Source organism: Manis pentadactyla, chromosome 10, assembly GCF_030020395.1.
Source record: "Manis pentadactyla isolate mManPen7 chromosome 10, mManPen7.hap1, whole genome shotgun sequence".
NCBI lineage: Eukaryota > Metazoa > Chordata > Mammalia > Pholidota > Manidae > Manis > Manis pentadactyla.
In genome coordinates this window covers 113,943,789-113,969,784 of record NC_080028.1, presented here as the reverse complement: position 1 = coordinate 113,969,784, position 25,996 = coordinate 113,943,789, and the positions used below count along the sequence as shown (strand labels likewise).

Genomic DNA, 25,996 nt, shown 5'->3' with positions numbered 1-25,996 from the left:
ATTTAAGAAGTATTCAAGAAATATAATTTAGTATTTCTACCCTGACAAAAATGTAAAAAAAAAAAAGACTAAACAAAATTTGTTATTCCTAAAACCTCTCTATACTTAGGCAAATTATATTTATAGAAAATAACTTATTCCTGCTATTATTTTAACGTACTCAAGTTGATTACTAAAATGAACCATGTTTTAGTGTAATTAATCAATGAAAAGGTAAAGAAAAACCAGAAATATTAACATAGTTACCATCTCTTAATATCAGAGTGAAGAATTTTTGTTTTGGAAGTGTTTCAACTGTTTTTTGTGGCTGAAGATCTCAAACTATGGCTTATTTATTGACAATGTTTTGGAATATAACTATGGCATGTCTTAGATAAAGGAGTCATGGTTTCAATGGCTAGTTTTATGTCAGTTATAAATAATGCTTTAATTTCATATCATGGGTCATAAACTAAAAGACTTAATTGTCCTGCAAATTAAGAGTTAATTTGAAACATTCTTTACTATATCCTTACTTTTGTTTTAAGCCAAAGGAATTTCATAAGTAAATATCCAAATACCTACACCTTCCATTATTAAGAGCTTCTGATTCTTGATAAATCTTTGTCTACAGAAGTTAATAAAATCCCTCCAAACGTATCCCCTCAATTAGTAGAAAGTACAGTCCAACTGAGAAAAGGAAGACCCTAGCAGTTCAGATCAGGTGAAGGTACACATGTGTGCATGGGTGCAGGTACACGTATTTATGAAAGTGCTATGATCAGATATGATAAACACAGATATGATAAAAAGCAGGACACATGCCCTCCCAACAGCTCTTTCAATGGGAGACTCAAGCATATACATGAGAAACATAAGACATTGTGAATGGTATTTGGAGTGAAGAATGTTGACTGGACTAGGCAGGAAAGCAACTAGTTTGGAGGTTTTTATTTTCAGATATTAGTGTAGTGTTATGTGACCATACTATAGCAGCCAAATTAATCTACAGGACAGAATGTATTTATACTTGAATGGCATTTGTGATTGAAAATAATTATACACAAGATGATGTTGAATTCAGATCTATCAAGAAGATATATAGTTTTTAGAAGTTTAGTTCAAAATTTTCCAATGATATAATATGTGGGTATGGACACATGATATGTAATATTAATGTGTGTACATATGTAGACTGTGGTTGTTTAAAATGAATTTCAACATAGGATTAATTGACCATTTACAAAGCCCCTGGAATTCTTTGAGTATACCTATGGGGGTGCCTTCTGCAAGATTTATTAAATATTAGACTACAGTGTGGCTCCCAGAAAAGTGTCAATTAGTAGATTGTTAGTGGTATCTTAGAGGGGTTCCTCTTTATTTTCATTTGTAAACTTAAAATCCATAGATACATGCTAGGTTAAAGCATTTTTGGCCATGTTCTCTCAGCTAAATAATTCACATTTATGATTACCTCAACAAATAAGTACTAAGTATATATTATATAGAATATTTCCCTAGGTAGTAAGTAGAAGTTAAATTGTTAAGCCCTTAAGCCATCTTTTATATTAATAAAAACACATTTAGTTTTATTATTGATAGATAAGAGTTCCTAATTGCACAAAATAGTAGTTTAGTTGTTGTTATCAAGAAGACATTAATTAAGGCATACAAGGAATCTCCAAAATGAGCCTTCAGGAACAATTTCTAGGACCGTGCTTCTTAACCTTGTAATTCTTGCACTACTGACCCAGAAGAAATGGAGCCTTTGTTCTACCTGCGCCAGCAAAATGGGTTCCCACGCCCAGAGCGCTCCCTCTGCTGGTTCCCGCCGGAATCTGCCCTGCGCCCGGAGCTTTGGTTGGCTCACTTAAGTCATGTCTGTCACCTAGTGGTTGTGTGTCCCTGAGAAATGTTTCTTGTGTCCTATGTTGAGAAGGTAGTATTCAGAATGTGGGGAACTATCAAATATGCAGGGTATGTTCAAAAGATTTTTGACAATCACAAATGCCAAGTCTCTACCCTAACCCTACTTTTACTTCATCCTTTCCACATTAAAATCCTAAACAGCTGCAATACTGACATGTATCCCACCAACAACACAGCTGTACTTCTTAAACAAATACAAATCACCTTTTCTCAAAAAAGGAGGTCCATAATCTCTAGGTATTACATCCAGGTGCATGTCTAGGATTCTTCAGTGTGTACATTCTTTCGTTCCATCTCAAGTCCATAATAGTCTATAACCATCTCAAGTTCCATAATAGTCTATAACCTATGGACTGCAATCAGACTTAACAAAGCCAACATGAAATAGAGTAAAAGGACAAAAACATAACAACAAAAAGGGGCAATAAGCTAATATACATTATACAACAGAAAAAGAAAGATCCTCTTCTCTAATGGGTCACAAAGTCCTATTGGCAATTACAAATTCTAATTCTAAACCTTGATTCCTGGACCCATATATATTGACCCATATGTATTCTAAGAAAGAAACTGTACTTGACTTCCATTACTAATTCTGAGTATATACTAATATCAGGGTTATAGCATCCCAACCTAGTGATGTGTGATCTCCCAACTTAAATTTGAAAAGACTCTTCCTGGGGCCATTTAACCATTCTCCAAGTACCAGTGGCTTCTGAATGATGTGACAGTATGGTAAAACCAAGGCTGGGAGCCCCAGACAATTGCATTACTCTTTTACTGTAAAATAAGTTTTTTGGTCAGAAATAATGTTGTGTATGAAAGCAAGACTGTAAGCCACAAATGGCATTGCTCTTAGCAGAATAGCCATTAGAGAAGGCAAATACATATCCCGAAAAACTTTATTACAGTGAGAAAATATAGCGGCCTCCTACTTGATGGAAGGGATTTGATATAATCTGCTTGCTTACAGGTGACTTGCTGGTCTCTAGGTGCACTCTGTCGTGTCAGGGTTTCAAGGTCGATGGCTGCAGCTGGTAACTTGGTCATTCAACTGGCATTAACCTATCAACCTTGAGGATGAGAAGCCCATTTTGTCAGGCCAATGAATAACTCCTAACCCTGAACCAAGATCACTACTTTTTATGCCCACCAAGCAAATGCTATGGTAGCAAGATAAGTAGGCTAATATCCATAAGGCAAATCATTTTGTCTTTCAGATTATTGAAAGCTTCTACAACAGAGGATATGAAAGAATTAGTCCTAGCCGAGGGCTAGTATCCAAGAAACTTGTATTCTCTTTTCCTCAGTATTCTTGCCATGTACGATCCTTTTAGGGAAGATTTTCTGATTAGCTATTGCTTCATTAGAAAACCATTCCAACACTTAATAGTACAAAAATTTTACTGTACTCATAAATTTTATGGGTCAAGGATTCAGAAAGGTCATAGTGGTGATGGCCCTTCTCTGCTCCACAATGTTTAGGCTATTGGGTGGGATGGCTTGATGGCTAATGACAGTGATGGGATGGTAAATTATTTCTTTTCTCAGAAAAAGGTAAAATGCACTAATCTATACAGTGTTGGCCAATCTCCATGGCATGAGTATTCCCACTGTGGATGATTTTAAGCTAAAAACATGATGACACTAAATGCAGAATTGGGCAAAGATGCACAGTCATGCATCATTAATATGGTGTTTCTACCATTTAGATATGATAGATGTTAACAAGCTCAGGGGATAGCAAAATAATAGGAAGTGATACATTTTGAAATTTTACTATTTAAAAATACATTTTTTTATTTACTTCTAAGTTTATATAATTAAAGCATAACAGTGACTAACCACCAGCTCACAAAACTCCTGAAAATCAACAATCCACTCTCACAAGCTGGTACGGGCCAATTTTCACATACCATTTGTTGGGGTAACTCAAATATCTGGAGGATGAAAGATCTGCTTGAGATCATGTCGTCACTCTCATGGCTGACACTTGGGCTGGAATGGCTGATGGACAGGCAGGCTCAACTGGGACTCTACATCTGAGAGGCTGCATGCAGCCTCTCTGGCTCTGTGGTTTCAGAGGAGTCAGACTTTTTATATGGTGGCTCAGGGGTCTAAGAGCAGGTGTTCCAGTGATCAGATGGACACTGCACTGCCTTTTAAGAGTGAGGCTCAAAAATCACAAACTGCAGCTTACACCATACTGTGTTGGTCAAATATTCCCAGGCCCATTCAGATTTAAGGAGTATCAAAGAAATTGGGCTCTTTTTTTTCAAGTCATCAGATGGGTAGAAGAAAGAGCAGCTACTTACAGCTACTTGTGGTATTTGGTATAATAATAAAACAAATTATACAATATAATACTGTATTATAAAACAGTACTATATGATATAACATAGTATAATACAATATAACATAACAATATAACACAATGCTATGTAATATACCAGTATGATATAACATAACACAATATATCAGGATACAGAATAACAGCCACTTGTGGCATTAGCACAGAGTTTTTGTTTTCTTTTGTTTTCTCAGCAATATCCAACATCACCCTAATTTGAAGAAATCTCCAACTGTAAAGTGACTCAGGTGTATGATTTGCAGAAAGTCAAGACACTTTATCAGGTGACTTAGAAAGGATTCAGTCCCCTAGACATAGTTTTTATTGTTATTTTATTGATGAAACCTGGTCCTTATTGGCCTGGTAAGGCTCAATTACCATACAGGATTCCAATGGATCAAATGATTCTGCCTGTTATGGTAACTACACTGCCTTTATCTCAGTTGATTACACACATTACTTAGCCTCTGCCATGGCAGGACTCTCTCATCCATGGGAAATCGAGAGTCCACTGTAGGACCAGAATCTCTTGCTTTTCATCCTTGTCTTTGAAGAACAGCTGTTTTGGGGACTTTGCAGGTTCTGGGCTTTCTTTTTACTAATATATATCTTAATGGTGTTGCTCTTATCACAAAGAATACAGTTATGGAATAGACAAATTCTCTACTTTCAACAACATAAATCTTCAGTGCCTACCCTATAACCAAGAAATTTCTGGATTTTCACATTCACTATTATTATTTGAGCTAAGTGAGAAGACACTAAAGATTTGAGCAGAGGACCTAACTCACATTGTAACTTGGTGTTTTGAGAACAGCCTGATGGTCTGAAAGGATGAAGCACGAGGACCTGAAGAAGCTACCACAGTAATTCAGGGAAGACAGTGGGTCTTAGACTCAGATGGTAGCAGGGATGTAGTGGAAAATGGTCATTCTGAAAATCTTAGAAACATGGAAAAGACTCATTTTAAAGACAACTATAAATGTTAAGATGGGTAAGGAGAAAGTGAGGGTATGAGTATGATGAGAGGCAGTAACAAATTCTGATGGTAAAGAGATTTAGGGTGCAAATATTTTTAGAGTTCTAGCATTCAAGTAAGTAAACTCTAATGATTTGTGAGTGCATGATTAAAAAATGGAATTATGGAAGAGGTGCACCTATTGAAAACAGCAGAATCTATAGTGAAACCATGAGTGGAAGTTACTGAAACAGGGTGGAAATTGAGACCTTTAGGATATATAAGGTCTAAAATTTGGAAGCTACCATTCTGGAGAAGTCATATAAATGATTAATAAAAATCACCAAGAATTATGTCTGGAGTAGTATTTTAAAAGTGACAATGACTTAGTTGTTAACAAATTTAAAGAACAGTGAAGAGTGACCCCAGGTGTGGCAAATGGGCATAGTTTGTGAGGAGCTATTACAAGGAGAGGTAGCAATAGATAAAGCCCAGTGATGTGAGTGACAGCATTTTTTGTTGCAGATAACAGAATTGACTATCTAGCTTGTTTAAGCAGACAGTGGTTTTGAAGGGGTATTAAGAAATTCTTAGCAAAAATAGGCTGTATCCTGAGCTTTCAGGACAAAATTTCAGAACCTCAGTGCAAAGTTGGTATGGGGATTATTTCTCCTTTTCAGTATAAAATCATGATTCCTTGCCACCTCCCATTGAGCAAAATAGATGCCTTTGCCAACTATTTATACAGCTTAGAACTTTTCATATGGCTCATTTATTGCATGGCTGTATAATTAATACAACCTGTGTGACATAAAAGACAGAATTGTAGCTTTCTGTACTCTATGTTGGGAAAGTGTGGTTAACAGTATGAGGAACTTGCCAAATGCAGATTGTGATCAAAAGATTTAGGCAGTCTCTAACAACAGATGTTCTTTATAGCTTCAGAATAATACTTATATTTTTTTCTTTTCTAGAGGGTGATAATTATATTTTATGCATTTGTTTCCTACACAGGACCATAGAATCAATATTGATACTCAAGTAGTAAGTTACTGTATAAATCAAGGCATCTCTAATTTGTCATTAGAGATACCAGATTTCATTTTATTGTGAAGCTTGTTTCCTTATTCATATATCTATTTAAAGCATACATGTATATAACAATGTTGATTAGATAGCATTTAGGAAATAATACCAATTAACCATGGCCATAGATTTAGCTTTGATATAGGCCAGAATGTACACTGGAAAATTTACTTTGTTTATTGTTTTCTATTCATTCAACAAATAATTATTGCATACCTTTGAATGTCAAGAACTAAGCCAATACTCAAATACAGAGAAGGTAAAGAAGATCAAAGACATGATACCTACCATCATGGAGTTTACATTCAAATAAAGAAATAGAATGTAATTTAGTGAAACTAGTTTTAAGAAATTACACAGCATGATTTGTTATGAAGAAATGAAGCAAGAGACTAAAGAATTATGGAAGCTGGGAAGAGGAGAGACCTGCTTAACAAAGTAGAGAGCAAATATTTCATTGAGGAAAATATTTAAAATGAGACTTAATGATGAGAAAGAGCTGGCCCAATGAGGAGTATTCAGACAGAGGGTGTAATATATGCAGAGATTTGGCACACTGAGGGACTGAAAGTAGGCTGGTGTGGTAAAATCCTGGTTTCCCAGAGAAACACTAACACCAGATGATGTTGGAGAAACAGACACAGTGCAGTTCATAAAGCCCCATAACCTATGTGAAACAGGCTGGAGTTCACCAGTGCAAGTTCATATCTGTAGAATTCAACAGTGTAGAATATGATGAATAAAATCAGAGATTGATAAATAAAAGGAAAGCTCTTACAAAATATTGTTATCTTCATACTGAAGAACTATTCATATTATTTAGATCCTGAAATATGATTTCTATCTACTGATCTCTATAACTTTAGGATCTTATGTATTTGTGTTCTTTTGTGCAGTGAATGGCAAAGTTTCCTGACACATTGAACCATAACTAATGACAGTGACTGTGGAGAAATTAACATATTAAGCATAAGAAACGTGATACTAAAATGTGACGCTGAATCTAACAAGTTCACAGTGGAAACCAAAAATGTTCCTCACAGTATAAGCTTTAGGAAAAAGCCTGAAATTGTTTTCTTTCTTTCTTTTCACCCCAGTATAACTGTTTTTCCTTTTTTGTTTGAATAACTTCTGCTTTATTTTGCAAAGACATTTTTGTTAGTCTGTTTTTCACTATCCTTCTGAAAAATCCCTCCTACAAAACGTTCTACAAATGTGTTGCTCTTACCTGTAAAACTTTAATAACCAATAACTAGCAGGGTTTTTTTCCCCATGTATCTTAGTTTTCAGTGGTAGAACTCCCTTATAAAATAAAAGAAAGGTGGAACCACAACTCACAAAACATTTAAAACCAAAATTTCTCTCAGGAAAGTCAGAGCATAGAGTCTGCAATAGACTGAAGCATTGTTCACTAGATATTCCCCAGACCTCTCTCATGGCCCCAGGGGCTGCTCTGGGCAAATAAGAGTTCCGGAGTCGGTAGTTTAAAAATTATGCCCTTTAACATCTTTTATTTGCAATAAAAGATGCAAATCTCAGTTACTATATTCCATTTGGGTTGCGTATATTTTTCTATTGTGTAATCTAAGAATTAATTGTGAGTAAATTAGTGATTATCACTATAATCATTATAAAAATGTGATTTTCATTATCACTCTAATCACTATATAACATGATTACCACTATAGACACATTTAAAACAACATGATGATTATGCTCATTTCCTTCAATTCAAATTTCAAATGATCAAATGTAAATGAAATTAATTTTGACTTTTAATACTGTACTCTTAAAATCATCATGCATTGTATAGTCTTCTTTAATAATCACCCTATTGGATCACAATATCATGCCATATTCTATTTCTACTGAATAATTAAATTACTGCATTTTCTAAAATAATAAACATTACATTATATTTTTTAATTCAGAAACTTGTTATATAATTGAAATGCAATTTACTTTTAATATATTTTTTGAACCCTGGTGTAGATTCAGGTGTGTGCTTCTTTTGCTGTTACTTGTAGTAAACTGAAGTTGTTATCACTAGCTAGCATGTAAGCCAGCAACTTTTTAAGGCAGAAGTCATTTGTAAGTGTTAGTGACTTTATCCGTAAGATAATTACATTTTCTGTTAAACCCAATAGCTTTTACTGGAGCATTTGGAATGCCTTGTGTCACGACATGAAAGGTCACTAAGAATGACTGTGGTGAAACGGCAAGCCCAGTCCCCCTCGGGAGTGTCCAGCGAAGTCGAGGTTCTCAAGGCGCTGAAATCTTTGTTTGAGCACCACAAGGCCTTGGATGAAAAGGTACAGTATTGAGAAAGGATTATTACAGTTTTATATGTCAATTATACCTCAATGAAGCTGAAATTTATAAAAAATAAAAAACATCATCTAATAAGGTATTGACAAAAGATTCAAGCTTCACTATGCTTTTGACATCAGCATCAAGCTCCTTGTCTTCACTCATGACTCAACTGACTCGAAGTCAGTTACAAAGGACACATTTGAATTATAGAAAAATAATTTTCTTCAATGCAGCTGGATTATTATGTGTATTTGTGTGCATATACATAAACACGCTTTTTTATTACCACTGAATCTATGGCTCATCAAGTTCAGTTTTATTATGGTGCCTGACAGTCTTGGTCTAGATGATGTCCATTTGAAATTTAATATTGTCATCCAGTCCCCCACACCCCTCTCTTATTCTCTTTCTCTCTCTGTCTCTTTTCCTCCCCACCCCTCTCTGAAATGCATGTCTTTAGATGCCAACATAGGAGACTACTATTGGCAATTAAACGTATCTTGACATGTAAATTGGATGTACTTTAACCTTTAAGATTTTTATTAGGAGCATACGTTTTTTTAGTTCTCTAATGCCTTAGTTCTGCATATACATTTTTAAGAGTCTCTGCATGTAACAGCATAAAGTATTGGTAGAAAAACCTGCTTTAAGTCTTTTTAAAATTAGCTGTAAGCTTCTGTTAGCTGTTACTCAAATAAGCTCTCCTGACATAAGTAAGCCAAATGATGATAATATCCCTTGAAGATTAGTAAGGCTTATGACATGATTTCAATTTTGAGAAATTTTGAAGAAAATGAACTTTTAAAAATTAATAAAGTTTTTAATATTTTGTAGAGTAGAAAGTGGGACACTTCATTGTAAAGTAACTGACAAATCCTAAGCATTAAAATCCAAACTAGGGATTATTACCCATTTATATCTAGGTTTTGAGCATGAGGATACTTATGCTCTATTTAATATTTATATACAAATATATTTTTATCATTGGTCTTTCAGATGTTCTCAGAACAGGGGTTTATGTGGAGTATGAGCGCAAGGATAATTATAGTCCCATCTTCTGGATTACTACGAAGAAATTGTTATTTTTCACTTTAGCCCTGAGAGGCAGCTGTTCATGAATAATTCTAAATGAAACAGAAATTGATATTATATAAAAATCCCTGATGACTAGAATACAAACTAATATTAAATATCAAATGATTGTTTCATGTATTTAATGTTTAGTTTCATATTATATTTCCATTCTTATTGCAAAAGTAAATTGTTAAGAATTTCTAAGACTTTATATTTATGGACTATTTATTATGTTAGACTCCTTGAAAGATTTTTGGCACACAAAGATAGACATCCCCCTTCAACTGAGGAGTTCATTGTTAGTGCCAGAGGTTCACATGCCAATAATGCGTAAATGCTGAAAAAATGTGTACAGGGCAATACAGTCACAAAAAAAGGAGCCACTAAATCTGCTTGAGGAAGTGATGAAAAATTCAAGAATGTCTTCACAGAGCAGGTGACATTTGATCTGGGTATTAAACAATGGGTAAGGTATTTTTTAAGCAGATAAATAAAAATCCTCTAAGCAACAGGACCAACCTGTAAAATAGCCCAGGGATATAGGAAGAAAATGGCCTGTTAAGAGAAAATTTAATGGTTTTGAATAACTTGAATTAAGGTACTTGAGAATGTGTGATTTTTAGATGTTCCCTGTAGGCATTCCCACATCTCTTAAGTGAAGGATGCTTTTAGGGAAGAATGACTGGAAGGAAGTAAACAGTATTTAATACAAATAACCTAATGTATGTGAGTACATTTAAGAAGAAAATAGTTTTGCACAACTTAGAATCTAGAAATAATTTACTATACAGAAGTTAAGTGAACTTAGCATAACTAAATGGAACATTTTATACTATGGCCCCAGGAGTTATAATAGTATTTATTAATTCACCAGAAGTGCCCTGGACTTTGATGAGTTCAGGGGTAACTGAATTATCGACTAAGTAATGTTGAACAGACTCAGGGAAAAGTGTTATGAACTTGGGCTCTGGAATTGGATAGACTTGGACTAGTGACTTCTCTAAGCATCTGTGTCCTCGTCTTTTGAATGAGGAGGATAATAGTAACTACCTTCTAGAGCTGTCATGAGGATTAAATGTGATCTGACATGCACGGCTCTGAGCCCATGCTTAGCATATGGCAAGTGCTCAGTGATGGTTAATAAATACTATTATTCACATGAACAAATTGCAGCATTTGACAAAACTTTCAAACTAAGATGTGGGTATTGCTGTTGATCCACATGCTTGTTTTAAATAACATTTCACTTAGTTATTGAAGGATTCATATGTGCCTAAGCTCTTTCAGACAAAATTTCCCCAACTAAGGATAAGTCATGAGGATAGGGAAGGTGGGGAGACAGACCTATAAATAAGTAATTATGATATTCTAATTTAAATGCTGTGTATATTATGTTATTGTTTATACATATTTATATATAACAATTATATATATAATATAAATTATTATTATATATAAAAGATATATAATATTTTTTAAAGATGCTGTTAACTATGTCTTGAGGACAAGAAACTACTAATCTTACCATAGAGGGTAAAGTTGCACATGCAGAGATAAAAATGTATAAAAGATTGAGCATAAGTGTGAACAATACAATGGCTGACGATCTTCATTATCATGTCCTTCTTTATATAGCCACTGAGGTGAAGGGGTAGAACTTTCAGTTACAACCAACACTAATTTGGGCATCCTCTCCCATTGCATGGGCAGGAGGAAATGAGAAATACACTTGTATTTTGCAATCACTCAGATATCTTTGAGTATTTTTTTAAAAAGGCATATTAGATATGCATGGGAAATATAACCAAAAACATAGTAAATATATATGTTTTCCCTTATACCCCATGATCTTATGTTTTTCCATATATTCCATAATCTAATATCACAGTGCCAAAACTGAATTTGAACTTCTGGAACAAGGAGCTTTCCTTGCAATGTTTTTTGTTACAGGATTGAAAATTCCAAAATGAAACCCTGCCATACCTTAATTTTAGTTTGTAATGTATGCTTTTTCCACCAACGTTTCTCTTCATCTTGAAATACATTTGTTACATTTAGAGGCTTATTTTATTTTAAATCTTCAGGGATAAAGTTTCTGTGACCCTGAAACATCTTTGGGGGAAAAAAACCTTCTCTTTATTTTTAATACCATTGTGAAGAAGATAGATTTAACAGATGAAATTAGAAATGAAAAATTCTGGATGTACATAAATATTTTGGGGTTTACACTATAGCTCTATAAATAAGCAACCAATATATCTTAAAGACTACACAAACAATAGATTAGTTTAACATGGCTCAATAGTAAAAAATGAGAAAAGATAAGCATAAAGGTAGGGCTATCCACTATATACTTAACATTTAGGAAGAAAATATAGAAACTAAATTTTTCATGGTGTATCCATCATGTCTAGATAGCTGCACACGGAAAACCAAATTCAACAAGAAAAATGAAGGTAAATATAGCATTCTGTGGGTGACATGCCCAAATCAGGGAAACAAGCTAAAAGTCACAGATACTATTTTTTCCTATCATTGGGGTTCCAGCTACATAGAAAAGGTCAAATATTAGGATTCCTTGTGCCTTAGAAAAGTTACTCCTTTGGATCTTACACTTTTTTTCCTTGCTAAGTTTGGCATAAATTAGGGCAAGATGAATTAAATACAGAGAATAATTCACTGTTATTGTAAATGTGATAAAGCATTCATATAATATATGATATTTACAGCACCAATTTTTACATTTATAATGTGAATTCAAAGTACATTCAGAAATTGTTTTCATTTTCTTGTAAAGACAGTTTTAGACTTACTACTTTGTGGGTAATGAAGTCTTAAGCAGTAAATGCTATTCTAAATGTATTGAAGGGTGAATCTGTTTTCATATTATATGATAAGCTTGATAGTTTTTACTCCTTGAAATCCCAATATAATGAGAATATAAATGCTTGACTTGTAAATAGGAAAGGATTTGGAATAGTTTCTGTGAGTTTCAGTTTAGCAGAGAAAGTCAAGGAGATATTTTAACCTACAAAATAGCCTGATTTTAGCCATTCCTTAAATGATTTGAATGATTTCTTCAGAAATATTCCGATGTATCAGTATGTCTTTTAAAATATAGTACCTTATGTATGTGAGGAGTCACAGCAGTCTAATTGTTGTCTAATTAATGTTGCATATAATAGAACATTAACTTTTATTTAGACCACTTCATATTGCTGTTCTCATCCAGTAGAATTCCTGACCTTTATCAGAGCACCCATATCTTCCAGTTGATATTTTAGCAAGTGGGCATAAACTTTACAGTCAACCCTGCTAAATATCAAGCACATCTCAGATTTTTGTTCTGCATTCCACAATCCTCCTCACTTACATGCCCTCGGGATATTTTCTACTTTTGCATCTATCCAAGCTCTTCATAAAGCAGTATTCCCCAAGCCAAATCCTAAAAGATTTCCTTTCAAGTAATTCTTGTTCAAATATTAATCAGCATTAGTTTTATGCATTTTAATGTACAGTTGGATATTTGGCTAGCACCACCAGTACCTGAGCTCATCTGGCACACCTCAATATCTTGAAAGATCCTGTGTAATTTCCTTTGCTATCAAATGATAGCATATATATATATATATATATATATTAGTTTCCAGAGAATTTGAGCAAAACTAAATATGATGAATATTGAACACCACTCATATACTTATTCTTTCATATTGATGTATTTAAGGAGTTTAGTGCACCTAATCACCTGAACATATATGCTATTATTGTACAGTATAAGAATATTATTGAGATTTTTAAAAACTGCTAAGTAGCTTCTAAATTAATAGAACATTAGTGGGCTTTTGCTTGCTAATTGGAAAATAATGTTATAAGTCTAAGTTTAAAAATTGTTACATATGCTTTTATATATTTCATATATTTACTTACATTTCCAGTTAAATCTTACCTTAAAAAAAGAAAAATACCCTTCATTAAAATACACTATCGATGAATTAATAAAATTAAGTTTATGAAAATATAATTATATATTAAAATGCATATTCACTTCACAGATACTGAAACTTTCTCATGGATAAATCTATGTTAATTCATAAAAAATCAAAAACTCACCATGAATTGCATCTTAAGTTGAAGCTACAAATTATGTTGATTTCTTCCAAGGAAAATAAACTGCTACAGTCATTCATTTTAATTTAGCCAAATTCTTTCTCTGAATTTTTAAAATACATATAATAACTTTACATGATAAAAGATATGTATCTTTGATAAATATAATATAAAGCATATCTATGGATCTGAACATATAATAACTAAAACAATTTTAGAAGTTCTGGGAAGAGAAAAATAAAATAAACCCTACTTTAAGTTTCATTTACATGTGAAATATTTGTAAATTAAAATTATTTTCAAACTAATTGTGCTAAATCTTTGGTTCTACAAAATACAATAGCTTAGCCTTTGGTATCTGAAAGATAGTTAGGAATTCCAGAGTAATTAAGTACTTTCCAGTCCCTCAGACAAAATATAGACCTGTTATTAATGCCAGACATATGAGCAATAGACAAAAGTTTTCAGTTCTAAGAATCTTTTGCTTTAAAAAAATCATTTTTAATGTTAGATAGTAAGTGACAAAGGAAAACTCACTTATTCTTTTAAAGAAGTAGGAAAAAAGGGTTATTTTTGCCTATGTCTCAAGCTTAATCAGTCACTATTTTTTAAATGATTTCATAATGAATTTTTGAACTTCACCTCTACTTGCTATGAATCAGAATTCAGAACAAGACTGGTCAGTCTCCAACCCCACTGGAAATTCTATCATGGAAGCACTAAAAGGACTTGTTTATAGGGAAATCCAGTGATACTGTGATACCATGAGTTGACAATGTATTCATAGGACTCCTGGGCACTTAGGGCTCTGACTACTTTAAATAATTTGCCGAATGTGACCGTCTCTGATACTGTTCATGATGGATTCAGCACAGTCTACCATGTATGGGATGTACATTACTGCACATATTTTGGTTTTTCTTCTAGGTAAGGGAGCGACTGAGGGTTTCTTTAGAAAGAGTCTCTGCACTGGAAGAAGAACTAGCTGCTGCTAATCAGGAGGTAACATACCAAACTTTCTCCTCTTTTGAGGTGCAATATCGCTGACATTATATCCCTTGTGTTTCCCATCACTTTTATTAAGACTGTCACAAAAAGTAATTACATTCTGCATATGCCACTGAACAAGGCCTGTTGAAACTAGTTGCCACAGTCGTGTTTTCTGATTTCTGGCGATTTAGACCTGTCATGAAGAGATGAAAGGAAAGTTATCAAGAGCCAGTGACATGTGAGCTAGTGAGATGGGGATTCAGAAAGACAGCAGTCAGAATGCCAGTCCTTTCGGGAAGTAAAACCCAGCTCCAAAATTGGAAAACTTATCAAATATCTGGCAATTTTATAAAATGTTGCAAATGAAGTTACCTCTGTGGAAATATCAATATATTTCCCCTAACGTCCTTATTATTCATATCTTCTAAAAGCATTGTGCCCATGTTTAGTGGCATCATTGAATTCACATATTTACTCTCATTCATAACTCTTAAGAAAGCATTTTATAATTATCTCTGCAATATGAAGGGCTATTTTTTCCTTAGAAAATTTTACTTCTTTTGGTTATTGGTGCACAAATAGATTGGGTCATTAGACCAGATACATATATAAAATAATACATGAAAAATATATAAAATATTTATAAATTAAATCTGTCTAGTCTGCTAAAATAGCCCCATCTTTCTCTGACATTCGTTTATAAGGCTACCTTTTTTTCCTGAAATTTATTCAGTAGTGTAAATATTGGTATTATCAGTAGTGGAAATACTAAAATAATTCAACAAAGTCTTCTTTTAAATAATTACAAAAGTGGGAGGCTAACTGGCATTATGTCTTATCAGAGGATTCTTAACAAAATAATATTTACAGTCACACTACCCACACAAATACACATTTTCAATCCATGACAAAAGTCTTGTCTAGTACAAGCTCTTTGTTCTTTAAAATAAACTAGGCCAATTAAACAAGTTTATATATGCTTTTGTTTGTTCCAGGTTTAATAAACTTTAGAAATAATAGACTCTTAACTACCAGAAGAATGAGTTCCATGTGAAGTAAAGGCTAGCAGTGTTAAAAGCATAAATAGTGGCAAACAGGTTTTAAAAATAGAGAAAGCTTTTTGGTGACCAGATCAGTTTAGGAAACTGGATGGTTTGGGGAAAAAAAAGGCAATAAGAGATTGGTATGCCTCCACCATCATAGAAGAAAAGAGCTTCAGAGATAATGGGTAATGACAAAAAACTCAGTCTTTTTATAAGAGAGAATAGGTAATTATGTGTGAAGTGGGTATACTCATTCCTGGAATAGTCAGGGAAAAAATAATAAATGTTTATTCATTTTGTATCTTATCATTGTTAATTTTTATTTTCCTGTATGTTTAAATATGTTTACTTTGGGTACATCCCTCAAAATACCTTATTGATGAGGGTAAACAAACTAAAGTTATATTAGTGACAAATAATATAAAAACCTTGCTTAATATGGTGGTGATAGAGTTTCTATTCATCATACAAATATGGTGAGACCCCTTGGTGAAAGTATTAATGCTGAAATAAAAATGTTCTATAAATTCAAGTGAGGCTCTGAAAATTTGCCCCAGAAATGGCAACTGGATAGTCCAAATATATATAAAAAGGGAGAACAACACTTGAGGTAACAAAATGAAGGAAATATTTTTGACTGACTGTTCACATGAATATGGATTTAGCCCCCAAGTATTACTGTAGTCTCTTGGAGACAGCCTGGTATGTCTGATTACTTGCACATAGATTAAATAAATTTTAAATCATTACTGTTATTCTACAATTGCTGTAACCTTTCTGAATGCTTTTCATTTTGTTTTAAATAATTTGTATAAGAGGAAAGTAATTGTGTACTCATTATTAATGTCTATATATTTTCTTTTTGCTGTTGATTGTTATTAATTTCCTTGGAGCTTAACCAGAATCCCTATTTAGGAAGTCACAGATCCAGCACACACACACACACACACACACAGCAAAGTTACCTTAGTTTTCAAATAATAAATTATTTATAAATAATTCATGATTTTAAAAAGATAGTACATGGGAAAAAATCAACTTTTATTTTATAAAGAAATGTGTATTTCATAATGAAATACAAAAAAGAGATCAGAAGATACCTGCAGTTTATATCAACTATATTTCAATGAAAAATTTTTTAAAAGACATCTGCAGTTTGAGTTCTTGATTCCCTATAGTAACAGCATTGATATAAGAAATCTCTATAAGTAAAGCATCATGTATTCCTGGTAATAAGATGCATTTAGAAATCAGACAAAATTAATTTAGAAAAATTTATAACATTGACAGCTTTAGAAAGGGGAACTAGGTTAAGTTTGTATATTAGAAGAAATGATTAAGGAGAATATTTTTTGAAAATGAACAAATTTTTATAGGAGAAAAAGAAAACTCTTAAAGAGCACATTTTTAAAAGCTAAGCAAAAGTATGTAACAGACAAAAACAGTCAGGTACTAGAAAAAAGTCTTGCACATGGCTAAATAGGCAAGGGGTTGAGGAAAATTTCACCTACTACTTCAGATTTTAAATTAAAATATATTTGCAAGTGTCCCTTATAACTCAAATCTCTTTGTTTCCTGAGTTCATATAGCAAGCTTGGAGAGTGAGGATACCACATTATCAAAATCTGATTTCTGGATTTCTGGTAGTAGCAATAATGACAGTTCAGACAGCAAGGAATTTATCCAAACATGTCTGAATCATTTCTGTTTCCAAATTCTTCTGGAGAAATCAAAGAGCGGAGGTTCAGACTTTACGTAATACCTTGACATGTTCATACATATATACGTATATGTAGAGTCTGAAAAAATAGTTTATGCTATCACAGTATTTAATAGTTTATTCTATCATCTGTACATCATTATTATCTTTCTGTCTCTCTGTGTGTCTCTGTCTCTCTCTGGTCCTTCCTCTCCCAGCTCCCTTGTTCCCGCCATCCCTTTCTCTCTCTGCCCACCCTACCTCCATGTCCCATTCTCAGGTGGTTTTGGGGTTAATACTTTTTAATATATTTCCTTCATATAATTTCTACCCTGGAGGCCTCATCCATTTCTCATCCATCCAAAGCTGCAACCTTGAATTCTGTGGAAAATAATCCAAAATCTATAGCTTGAAGCCCATGTTCTTTGCTGAGCTCTATAAAAGATTTTAAACATGGGTTTGCTTTTCTAAGGGGTGTGGATAATTCTCTGCCACAGGTGTCCAGCAGGGGGCAATGCGGGAAGATTGAAATGCAGCTTGGGGTTTGCTAATCAAGATAATGTACCTGCCAGGCTGTAACCACCTAATGGGAGCATTTTTTTCTAATTTACACAAAGGCACTATATGCTGGTGGATCTGGATCTCTACTTAGTTTTCCCAAGGTTCTCCTTAGATTATGGTACATTAATGCAATTATATAAGTAACCTTATAAAAAAGAATATGAGACAACTATATGTTCTGTTCTGGAAAAAGCTCCTAAACATTGTACTTTATAAAATGAAATAAGTAGCATAGGATGTTCCCAATTTTGTATAAATACTACTACTAATAATACACTATTCTGGGACTAGAAAAAAATTTTAGATATAAATACCAAATTGTTATTAGTTGTCTCTGGTGTTTGCAAGTCTATGTACTCTATATTTCTGTAGAGTTTGAATTTTGAATAACTTTTCAGTATGTTTCAAACAAAAAATAAATAAATATATTTTAGAGTCAGATGCCATTTTCCATGGTAGATCATTATATCTATCAATAACAATAATGACTAATATTTACTGAGTACTTTAAATCCCTAGGCACTGTGCTAAATACTTGTTTATATCAGCAGAATAATATTGAAAGTTAGGCACTACTGTTATCTTGCAAATTAGCCCAGAGAGGTTATTTCTCCTAATATGCAACTCTTCCCTCCTTGAAAATGTTATCTTTGAATTTGTCCTAATTCTGTATTCAGGTGGTCAATCCATACATTTAACTGTGTCTACAATCTACCTCCTATGCATTTATTCTCATCTCTTTCCATGTATATTAAAACCACCATAGTTGAGATCTTCATTAATTCTCAACTGGGATATTGTAATGGATTTTTATCTGTTCTTATCTCCTATCCCTTTCCATTATGTAGTTTTTAAAGGTTAAACCTGCTAAGCAAAGCTGCAATCAGTATGATTATTTTTGTAACATATTCTGATATGTAATAGATACTTACATATAATATATACATTAATATATAATAACTTAATGGCATAGTATATCAGTATATGTTAATATAATGATATATATTATGTTGACCTGTAAAACACCATAAAGAACCTCTTCAATGGTTCTAACCTACAAATTCAGCTCTATTCCTACTACACCTACTGCCCTGAGTCATTCTAATGTCTTGTTAAATTATAGTATTCATTGTTTTTGAAAGAAGCCAACATTTTCCCTGCCTCTAAATCTTATGCTAATGTCTCTCTTGGAATGCCTCCACAAGCCCCATTCACCCATTGAAATCATATTTCCCCATTTAAACTCAGTTTAGACATCACCTTTCTAATGAAATCTTTTATGATTTTTTTGCCAACAGTCATTGCTCTTTATTTTAAATGGCTAAAACTTATTCCTTCAGCATTTATTATGATGGTTCAACAAGAATTAAAGTTAATTATATAGCTGTCTAAACCTAGTTTGTTAGTTGCCTGAAAAAAATGAACTGTGTCTTACTCATTTGTATTTATTTCACTTAGTGCAGCATATGAAGCTGGTGATCAATATGTATTTGTCACATTTCATTGTATAGAGTTTGTCCTGACCAAAGTTTTGACATTATTCCTTGGCTGTTTCCTTAATAAAGAGTTTGAACAACCTTAGACCTGCACAGTATACACCAATACATTGATCATAGGTATTAAACAAACAAAATACTTGTTCTTGCTAATATAATTGTTGAGCAACTACCATGTGCAGAAAATCCCGAGTCTCTGACAGGAAAAAATTGGAAAAAATAAAATGACAAATGAAATCTTATGCAAATTTCCATATAATTTGTCCACAAGTGATGAAGACATATAAACATATAAGTAAGATATACTTGAGTACAAAACTAAATAAATACAAAATGGAGACTCAAACCAAATGCAAAAGAGCAGAGAAGAGAAGTATATTCTGAACCAAAAAATCAGAAGGTTTCACTTTTGAAGGAAGACTGATTTGGCTTCAAAATGGGGGGAAACATTTCAGACTGAACAGATAGTTTAATTAAAAACACCTGAATTTGGCTGTTTCAAGAGTAATGGATGATGTTGTGTTGGTAAGACTCTGGGTGTGAGAGATGATGTATAGGGTATAGAGGAATATAGGACTCAGATTTTTGAAGGCCATGAATGTCATGCTCAACATTTGGAATTCATACTTTATGAAATGAGAAAACACAGAAGGTATAGCTTTGTTTGTTTTGTTTTTACTAAAGTGAAAACCACTAGGAGTATGGAGTATGTTCTTTTTTTCTTCTTGTAAAATGTTAGGTTAGAGTGGAGTAGAGCTGGAAAGCTAGCATAGTCTGATATGGTTGGCTGACATAATGCTCTGATACATGATTTTGATCATGACACCTCAATTCAACAAACATGTGGCTTCTTCTGTTTGTCAGGCATTGCACTAAGTACTAGGCATAATATATTAATAAAACTCAGAGGTTAATAAAGTAATAGTTCTCTCAGATATGGGAGACAGGCTTGTTAAAAAGTAATTAAATGGGGAGTTATTACTTAATTGGTAGAGTTTCAGTTTGGAAAGATAAAAATATTCTGAAAATGGACGGTGGTGATGTCGCATAACAATGTGAATGTACTTAGTGCCACTGAAATGTACACTTAAAAATGGTCAAAATGTTAGGTACATTTTATGTACATTTTACCACAATAAAAAAGTAATTATAATCAGTATGCCTAATGTGAAAGTGAAAATAAATATAAGGGTTTGTAGTATTACAAAAAAGAGTAGTTAATTGTATAGGCATGAATGATGAAAAGCAGAGCAGATGGTAACAAAATGTTCCTAGAGAAACCCTACCGCTTGCTACAATGTGGATCAATACTGAGGCATTATACTAAGTGAAGTACGTCAGACAAAGACAAATATTGTGTGACCTCACCTATATGTAGAATCTCAAAACTGAACTTACAGAATCAAAGTAGATTGGTGTTGGGGGATATGGGAAGATGTTTGTCAAAGGATACCAACTTCCGTTTGTAAGATGAATAAGACTAGGAGATTCAGTGGACAGCATGATGACTATCATTAACAATACTGTATTGTATACTTAAAATTTGCTAAGAGAGGAGATCTTAAATGTCCTCACCACAGAAACAATGGTAACTGTGTGAGGTGATGGATGTGTTGGCTAACCTTATTGCAGTAGTCATTTCACAGTATATACACATATCGGATCACTACATTGTACGCCTTAAACTTACACAGTGTTATTTGTCAATTATATCTCAGTAAAGCTGGAAAAAATACAAAAAAACTTCCTAGAGAAAAATTACCTAGAATTTGTAGGGTGACTACAAAGAGCTTACCAGATGGACTGGAAGGAAGAAGTGAAATACACAGGAATAGAGGACAATATTGCAGAGACAGGCAGACCTCTGGCGGGTGGCTAGATCCTGTGAACAATGGGGAGCCAACAAAGAGTTTTTAAGGAGGAAAGACCTATGATCAGATGTTCAGTTTAGCAGACCAATGGTAGCTCCAAAAGTCAAAGGTAAAGAAATATTCAGTTGTCCAGTTTCCATGTTAATAGTTCATAGTTTTAAAAATCAATACGATTTGTTGACAGAAACAAGGGACTGGTGGCAGAAAATTCTGAACTGTGTAGAACACAGGTCTTACCCAGTCTGGCATTTATTATATTCTTTCAGTAATGGAAAATAAAGATATAAATGAAACAGTCAAAACAATATTATAAGTAACTAAATATACATAATGAAAATTTGCTGTCTTTTTATGCCTCTTTGAATATCCCCAAAGATGCAGATGGTATTTTTAACATTGAATACATTCTTCCAGGCCATTGTCCTATAAAAACGAGTCCGGATTACTTAGCCACAGAAAATACAATCAAGTCTTTGTGTCTTAGAGTGTTTTTTGTTACTGGTTAAAATTAGAAACCACACCAAAAAAATAATTACAATAAAGGAAAGTGCAAAGAAGAATAAACAGGTTACATCCTAACAGTGTGTTCTTCTTTAGCAGAAACCCATATACTTTAAAATTATTTAATTAAATCAGACAAAACAGATTATTCCAAAGCTACAGTAAAAATGCAACTGACTAATTTTTACTGAATACGCAGGTGTGTTTACTTTAAAAGCTTTCCCACATGATTGCATTATGCGTAAAAAGAACTGGCACACTGAGTTGTATGCTGAGCTCTATTTTTTTATATTTCTTCCATTATATGTTAGTTTAAGGAGTGAATTTACTAGCTTACAATTAGGATTTTTTCTTAGGGGAATTAGCATTTCATCTTACCTCATCTACAACCAGCCTTATTCCTAAAGTTTTATTTCCTAAGGAAAAATTAAAGAACTTTCCTAAGCAAATCAAGTATCATCACATTCAGAGGAACACTGAATCTCTCCTAGTGAGAGGAGCTAGAGGCAGCAGACTCAGGATTTGGGAGTTTATGGGACCACAGTCCATGGCCATTGCTTTAAATACATTTTACCATTTAATCATCACAGCAGTCCTTTGAGATGGATTAAGAAACAGTACTCTGTTGAATCTGGGGAAATGAATGGAAACATGGAAAAGGTGAATAGATGAAGGCAAAGGCAGAACCTACTATAAAAAGCAAATAAGATCTGGAAAGAGCACTGAGAGACGAGAGACTCAAGCAAGGGGTCATTGACATATAAAGTAGACAGAGGAGGAGAGACGGTATTAAGTGTAGGAATTGGAGATGCCCAATGGTGTCAAATGTTTCATGAAGTCCAGTAGAATTATATCTACTATGAGTTGATTAGATTTGCAATTAGATGATCACTGGAAATGTTTGCAAAGACAGTTTCAATGAATTGTAATAGAAGAAGACTAGCTGTGATGAAAATTTATGAGTCATTTAGAAGTTTAAAAATAGAGACAGTAACACTCTTGAGAAGTTTGGCAGTGAAGGAGAAAGGAGGACAAAAGCTAAGTAAGTAGGCAACATTGAGTGATAGCCTATTGAAAATGCTTATGAGCCACTGGAAGGAAAGAAAAGAGAAAGAAGGAGAAGGGGTCATTGATGGGCAATGCATAGGCATGGTTTCAAGATCAGTCACAAGCAGTGGAACAACTTCTGAGGATTGGAGGAAAGAAAACAATGTTTAGTGTAGAGATGAATGAAGATTTTTGATTGAGAGAGGAAAGAAGCATAGGAATTTTACCAGAGGTGCTCTTCCCAAGGAATGGGGTTAGATGCTAAGGGAGGTAGGAACAGAGTTACTTTCTATGAACTTCTGGACACTGAAGATAAGACAATGTAGAATATGTCAAGGAGCTGTAAGACTAAGCAAGGAAATTTTAGTGTGTGATGGTAGACTTAGAGGCGGTTCTCATGAAGTTACCCCAGTGTTTTAAATAAAGCCAGTTTCCACAGCACTTGAGAACTGAGACAATATGGATTCTGCCATGGCATTTCTTTATCTAATATATGAAGTTCTGTGATCCATCATAATTTGAAGGCAATAAAAACAAATATGAAATTCTTTGAATAAATCTAGATGTGAAATGTTTCCCTGAAACTTGACAGGGGTAAAAATCAAGAAGCTCCTGGAATACATAAACAATTTAGCTGTATTTAAACAGTTTAAAAGAAATTTAATAGCTGAAGATGATCCAGAAAAACGTGGGAAGTGGGAAAGTTGTTAAGCAGTCCTCATTAAAGGAATTTGCCTTGCAGGAACTGATAGCAGTGCTCATCCAAAGTTATATGATCCTTTATTTGCAGGCTGTAGTGAAATGACCGAGTTATTTTTCACTTCAGATTAAAGTTGCTGTTTCTGTGAGTGGAAGGCTCCAAATGTAGGAAAAGAGACCACTGCAGAAGTTCTTGAGTTAAAATATTTCAGAATTTTAGAATTGATCATTGGCAGACCCTTTTCCAATTACTCTTTTGTTCTTTTAATTCTATATCTTTCATAGTTCTATGAGATAAAAGTCTATCACTGCCTTTATAGAAATGATTTATCTTAAAAAAATTAAAATGATAAAAAATCTTAAAAATGATGACTTTATAATTTCTTGAATGTTTATATGTAACACCTTAACTCAGTCGATTAGCTTATTTTTTTTTTTGATGCTTATAAAGTTTATTGTTCTTTTCCAGGAGCATGCTATTTCTCCACTTATTCAAGTTTTCTTTTATTCCTTTCAACAAATTACTTTTAGACTTTTATTTTTTTCACCATCTGTGTTTTTGTTACAAACTATTTACAAACTATCTTATCCCAATAACTTTACAAAAGTATAACTACATGCCAGTCTGGGGGTGCTCTGCAGTGAGTCACTACAAACTAGCCCAGGCACAGCTTAATGCTGCTGAGATCATCTAGGAGCAGTCCCAGCCGTGGCCTCACCCATGTGGGTATGAGGGCCGTGGAGGGGAGCTGCCAAGTGTCCCCAGGGGAGTGGGCCTCAGGTTTGTGAAGATGCTCCAACAGCACGATGCTCATTCTCTGCATAGTGTCTCCATGTATTTTTTCATCTTCTCAACTATCCAGGAGGGTAGGACAAAGGACTTCAGCTCCTCTAACTTCAGGTCCGGGCACCCTCTGTAGTCATCGCTGGCAGTGAGGTCCCAGATGTCCTCCTCGACGAAGAGGCAGGCCATCTTCCCCTCTGTTGCCAGCATGTGATGCTGCCCAACCAGCCAGTGCTTGTCCTGGGGGTCAGCGGCATACTTAAAGAGGTATGGGTGCTTGATGTAGATTCTCCCTCTGGTGCCCCCCATCCCCAGGGCCTTGTTGACTTGAGATCCCAACACAAAGGTGCTAGATTCATTCAGCCGAGCTGGGTTCCACTTGGGGCCTTCTCTGGGATTTGGTTCACAGAATTTTGTTTTCTGTACCTTGCCGGCAGCTGCCCTGTCATTTAAGATCATGTGTCCAAGAGACTGTTCCTTCCTCTTTTTGGGAATGGGGCTTTCACGATGGGCACATTTCTCTTCTGCCTGCCTGGCACACTTTATTCCTGGAAGCTCAGGGATCGACCTGGGCATTACTTTTTCTCCACCAGGAAACAGTAGTTTAGCCCGTTCTAGGCAGTTCCGACAGGCCTCCTATATCAGCTCCTCTGCATCCACACGTTCCCCGACATTTTCTCGCACGTTCAGTGCTGCCTTCTGGAAGAACTTAATTTACTTGTTGAAGACAGTCTGGATCTCCTTATTGATGCTAGGCTGCAAGACAGCTCGGAGGAGGTCCATGGAGATGGAAGGGTCTGTGAAATTTGTCGTAATCTGTGGGTGATGGCCCCTTCGCTGCACCTGCCGGTGCTTTATCATCATATTCCACGGGTTCCTGGGAACCAGCTGCCCCACTGCGCCCGCGTCTCCCAGCTCGGGGCCACCCTGCTCAGCCCCGCCGGGTCCCCGCGGCTGCTCGACATCGCCAGTGGCCTCCATGGTGTCCCAGTCACCGCAACCGTGGTCCGACTCTGCCACCGGCCGGGAAGCGGCCCTGTGACGTCACAGAAGCACTCAGCTCGCGGACACGGAAGAGCGACACAGCACGTGCGCTAAGAAGTTACCATGGGAACCAAACTGCTACATGTCGCAGGGTTCTCGGATGCCCGGAGATGTGTGTGTGGGGTGGTTGAGGCTTCCTCTCTGGACCCGTGGCGCCTCGGGTGTGGACTGTGGGTTTTCAGTCAAGGATTGTTCTCCTGCTGGTCTGAGGCCGGTGGAGAAATGCAGGGCTGGATGAGGGGAACAGGTTTTCATGGTCTGGGGAGCAGAAGGCAGTGTTTCTTATCAAGCCTCCAGACGTTCAGTCTTTGAAAACTGCAGATTTTAATATGCCCTTTTCCTGGCCCACATAATTGGACTGGGCCTCTTGCCGGGACCCAGAAACCCAACAAGATGGGTCTGACCCGAGCCATCCAACAATACACCCACCGGCTCTCTCCAGGCCTTGTCTCCAGGGGCCTC

The 25,996-nt window shown here is 34.8% G+C and overlaps 1 protein-coding gene and 1 pseudogene across 5 annotated transcripts in view; one reads left to right on the top strand and one right to left on the bottom strand.

The window, feature by feature from the left end:
- Positions 1-25,996, top strand: part of PPFIA2 (PTPRF interacting protein alpha 2) — a 528,118-nt gene that overhangs the window by 330,332 nt on the left and 171,790 nt on the right. For all 5 annotated transcript variants that reach the window (XM_057487534.1, XM_036912361.2, XM_036912337.2 and 2 more), the window contains 2 exons: positions 8,450-8,614; positions 14,727-14,801. In XM_057487534.1, the coding sequence (XP_057343517.1) occupies positions 8,450-8,614; positions 14,727-14,801 (240 nt within the window). The remainder of the gene's footprint in view (positions 1-8,449; positions 8,615-14,726; positions 14,802-25,996) is intronic.
- LOC118925952 (deoxynucleotidyltransferase terminal-interacting protein 1-like) lies at positions 24,195-25,471 on the bottom strand (annotated as a pseudogene).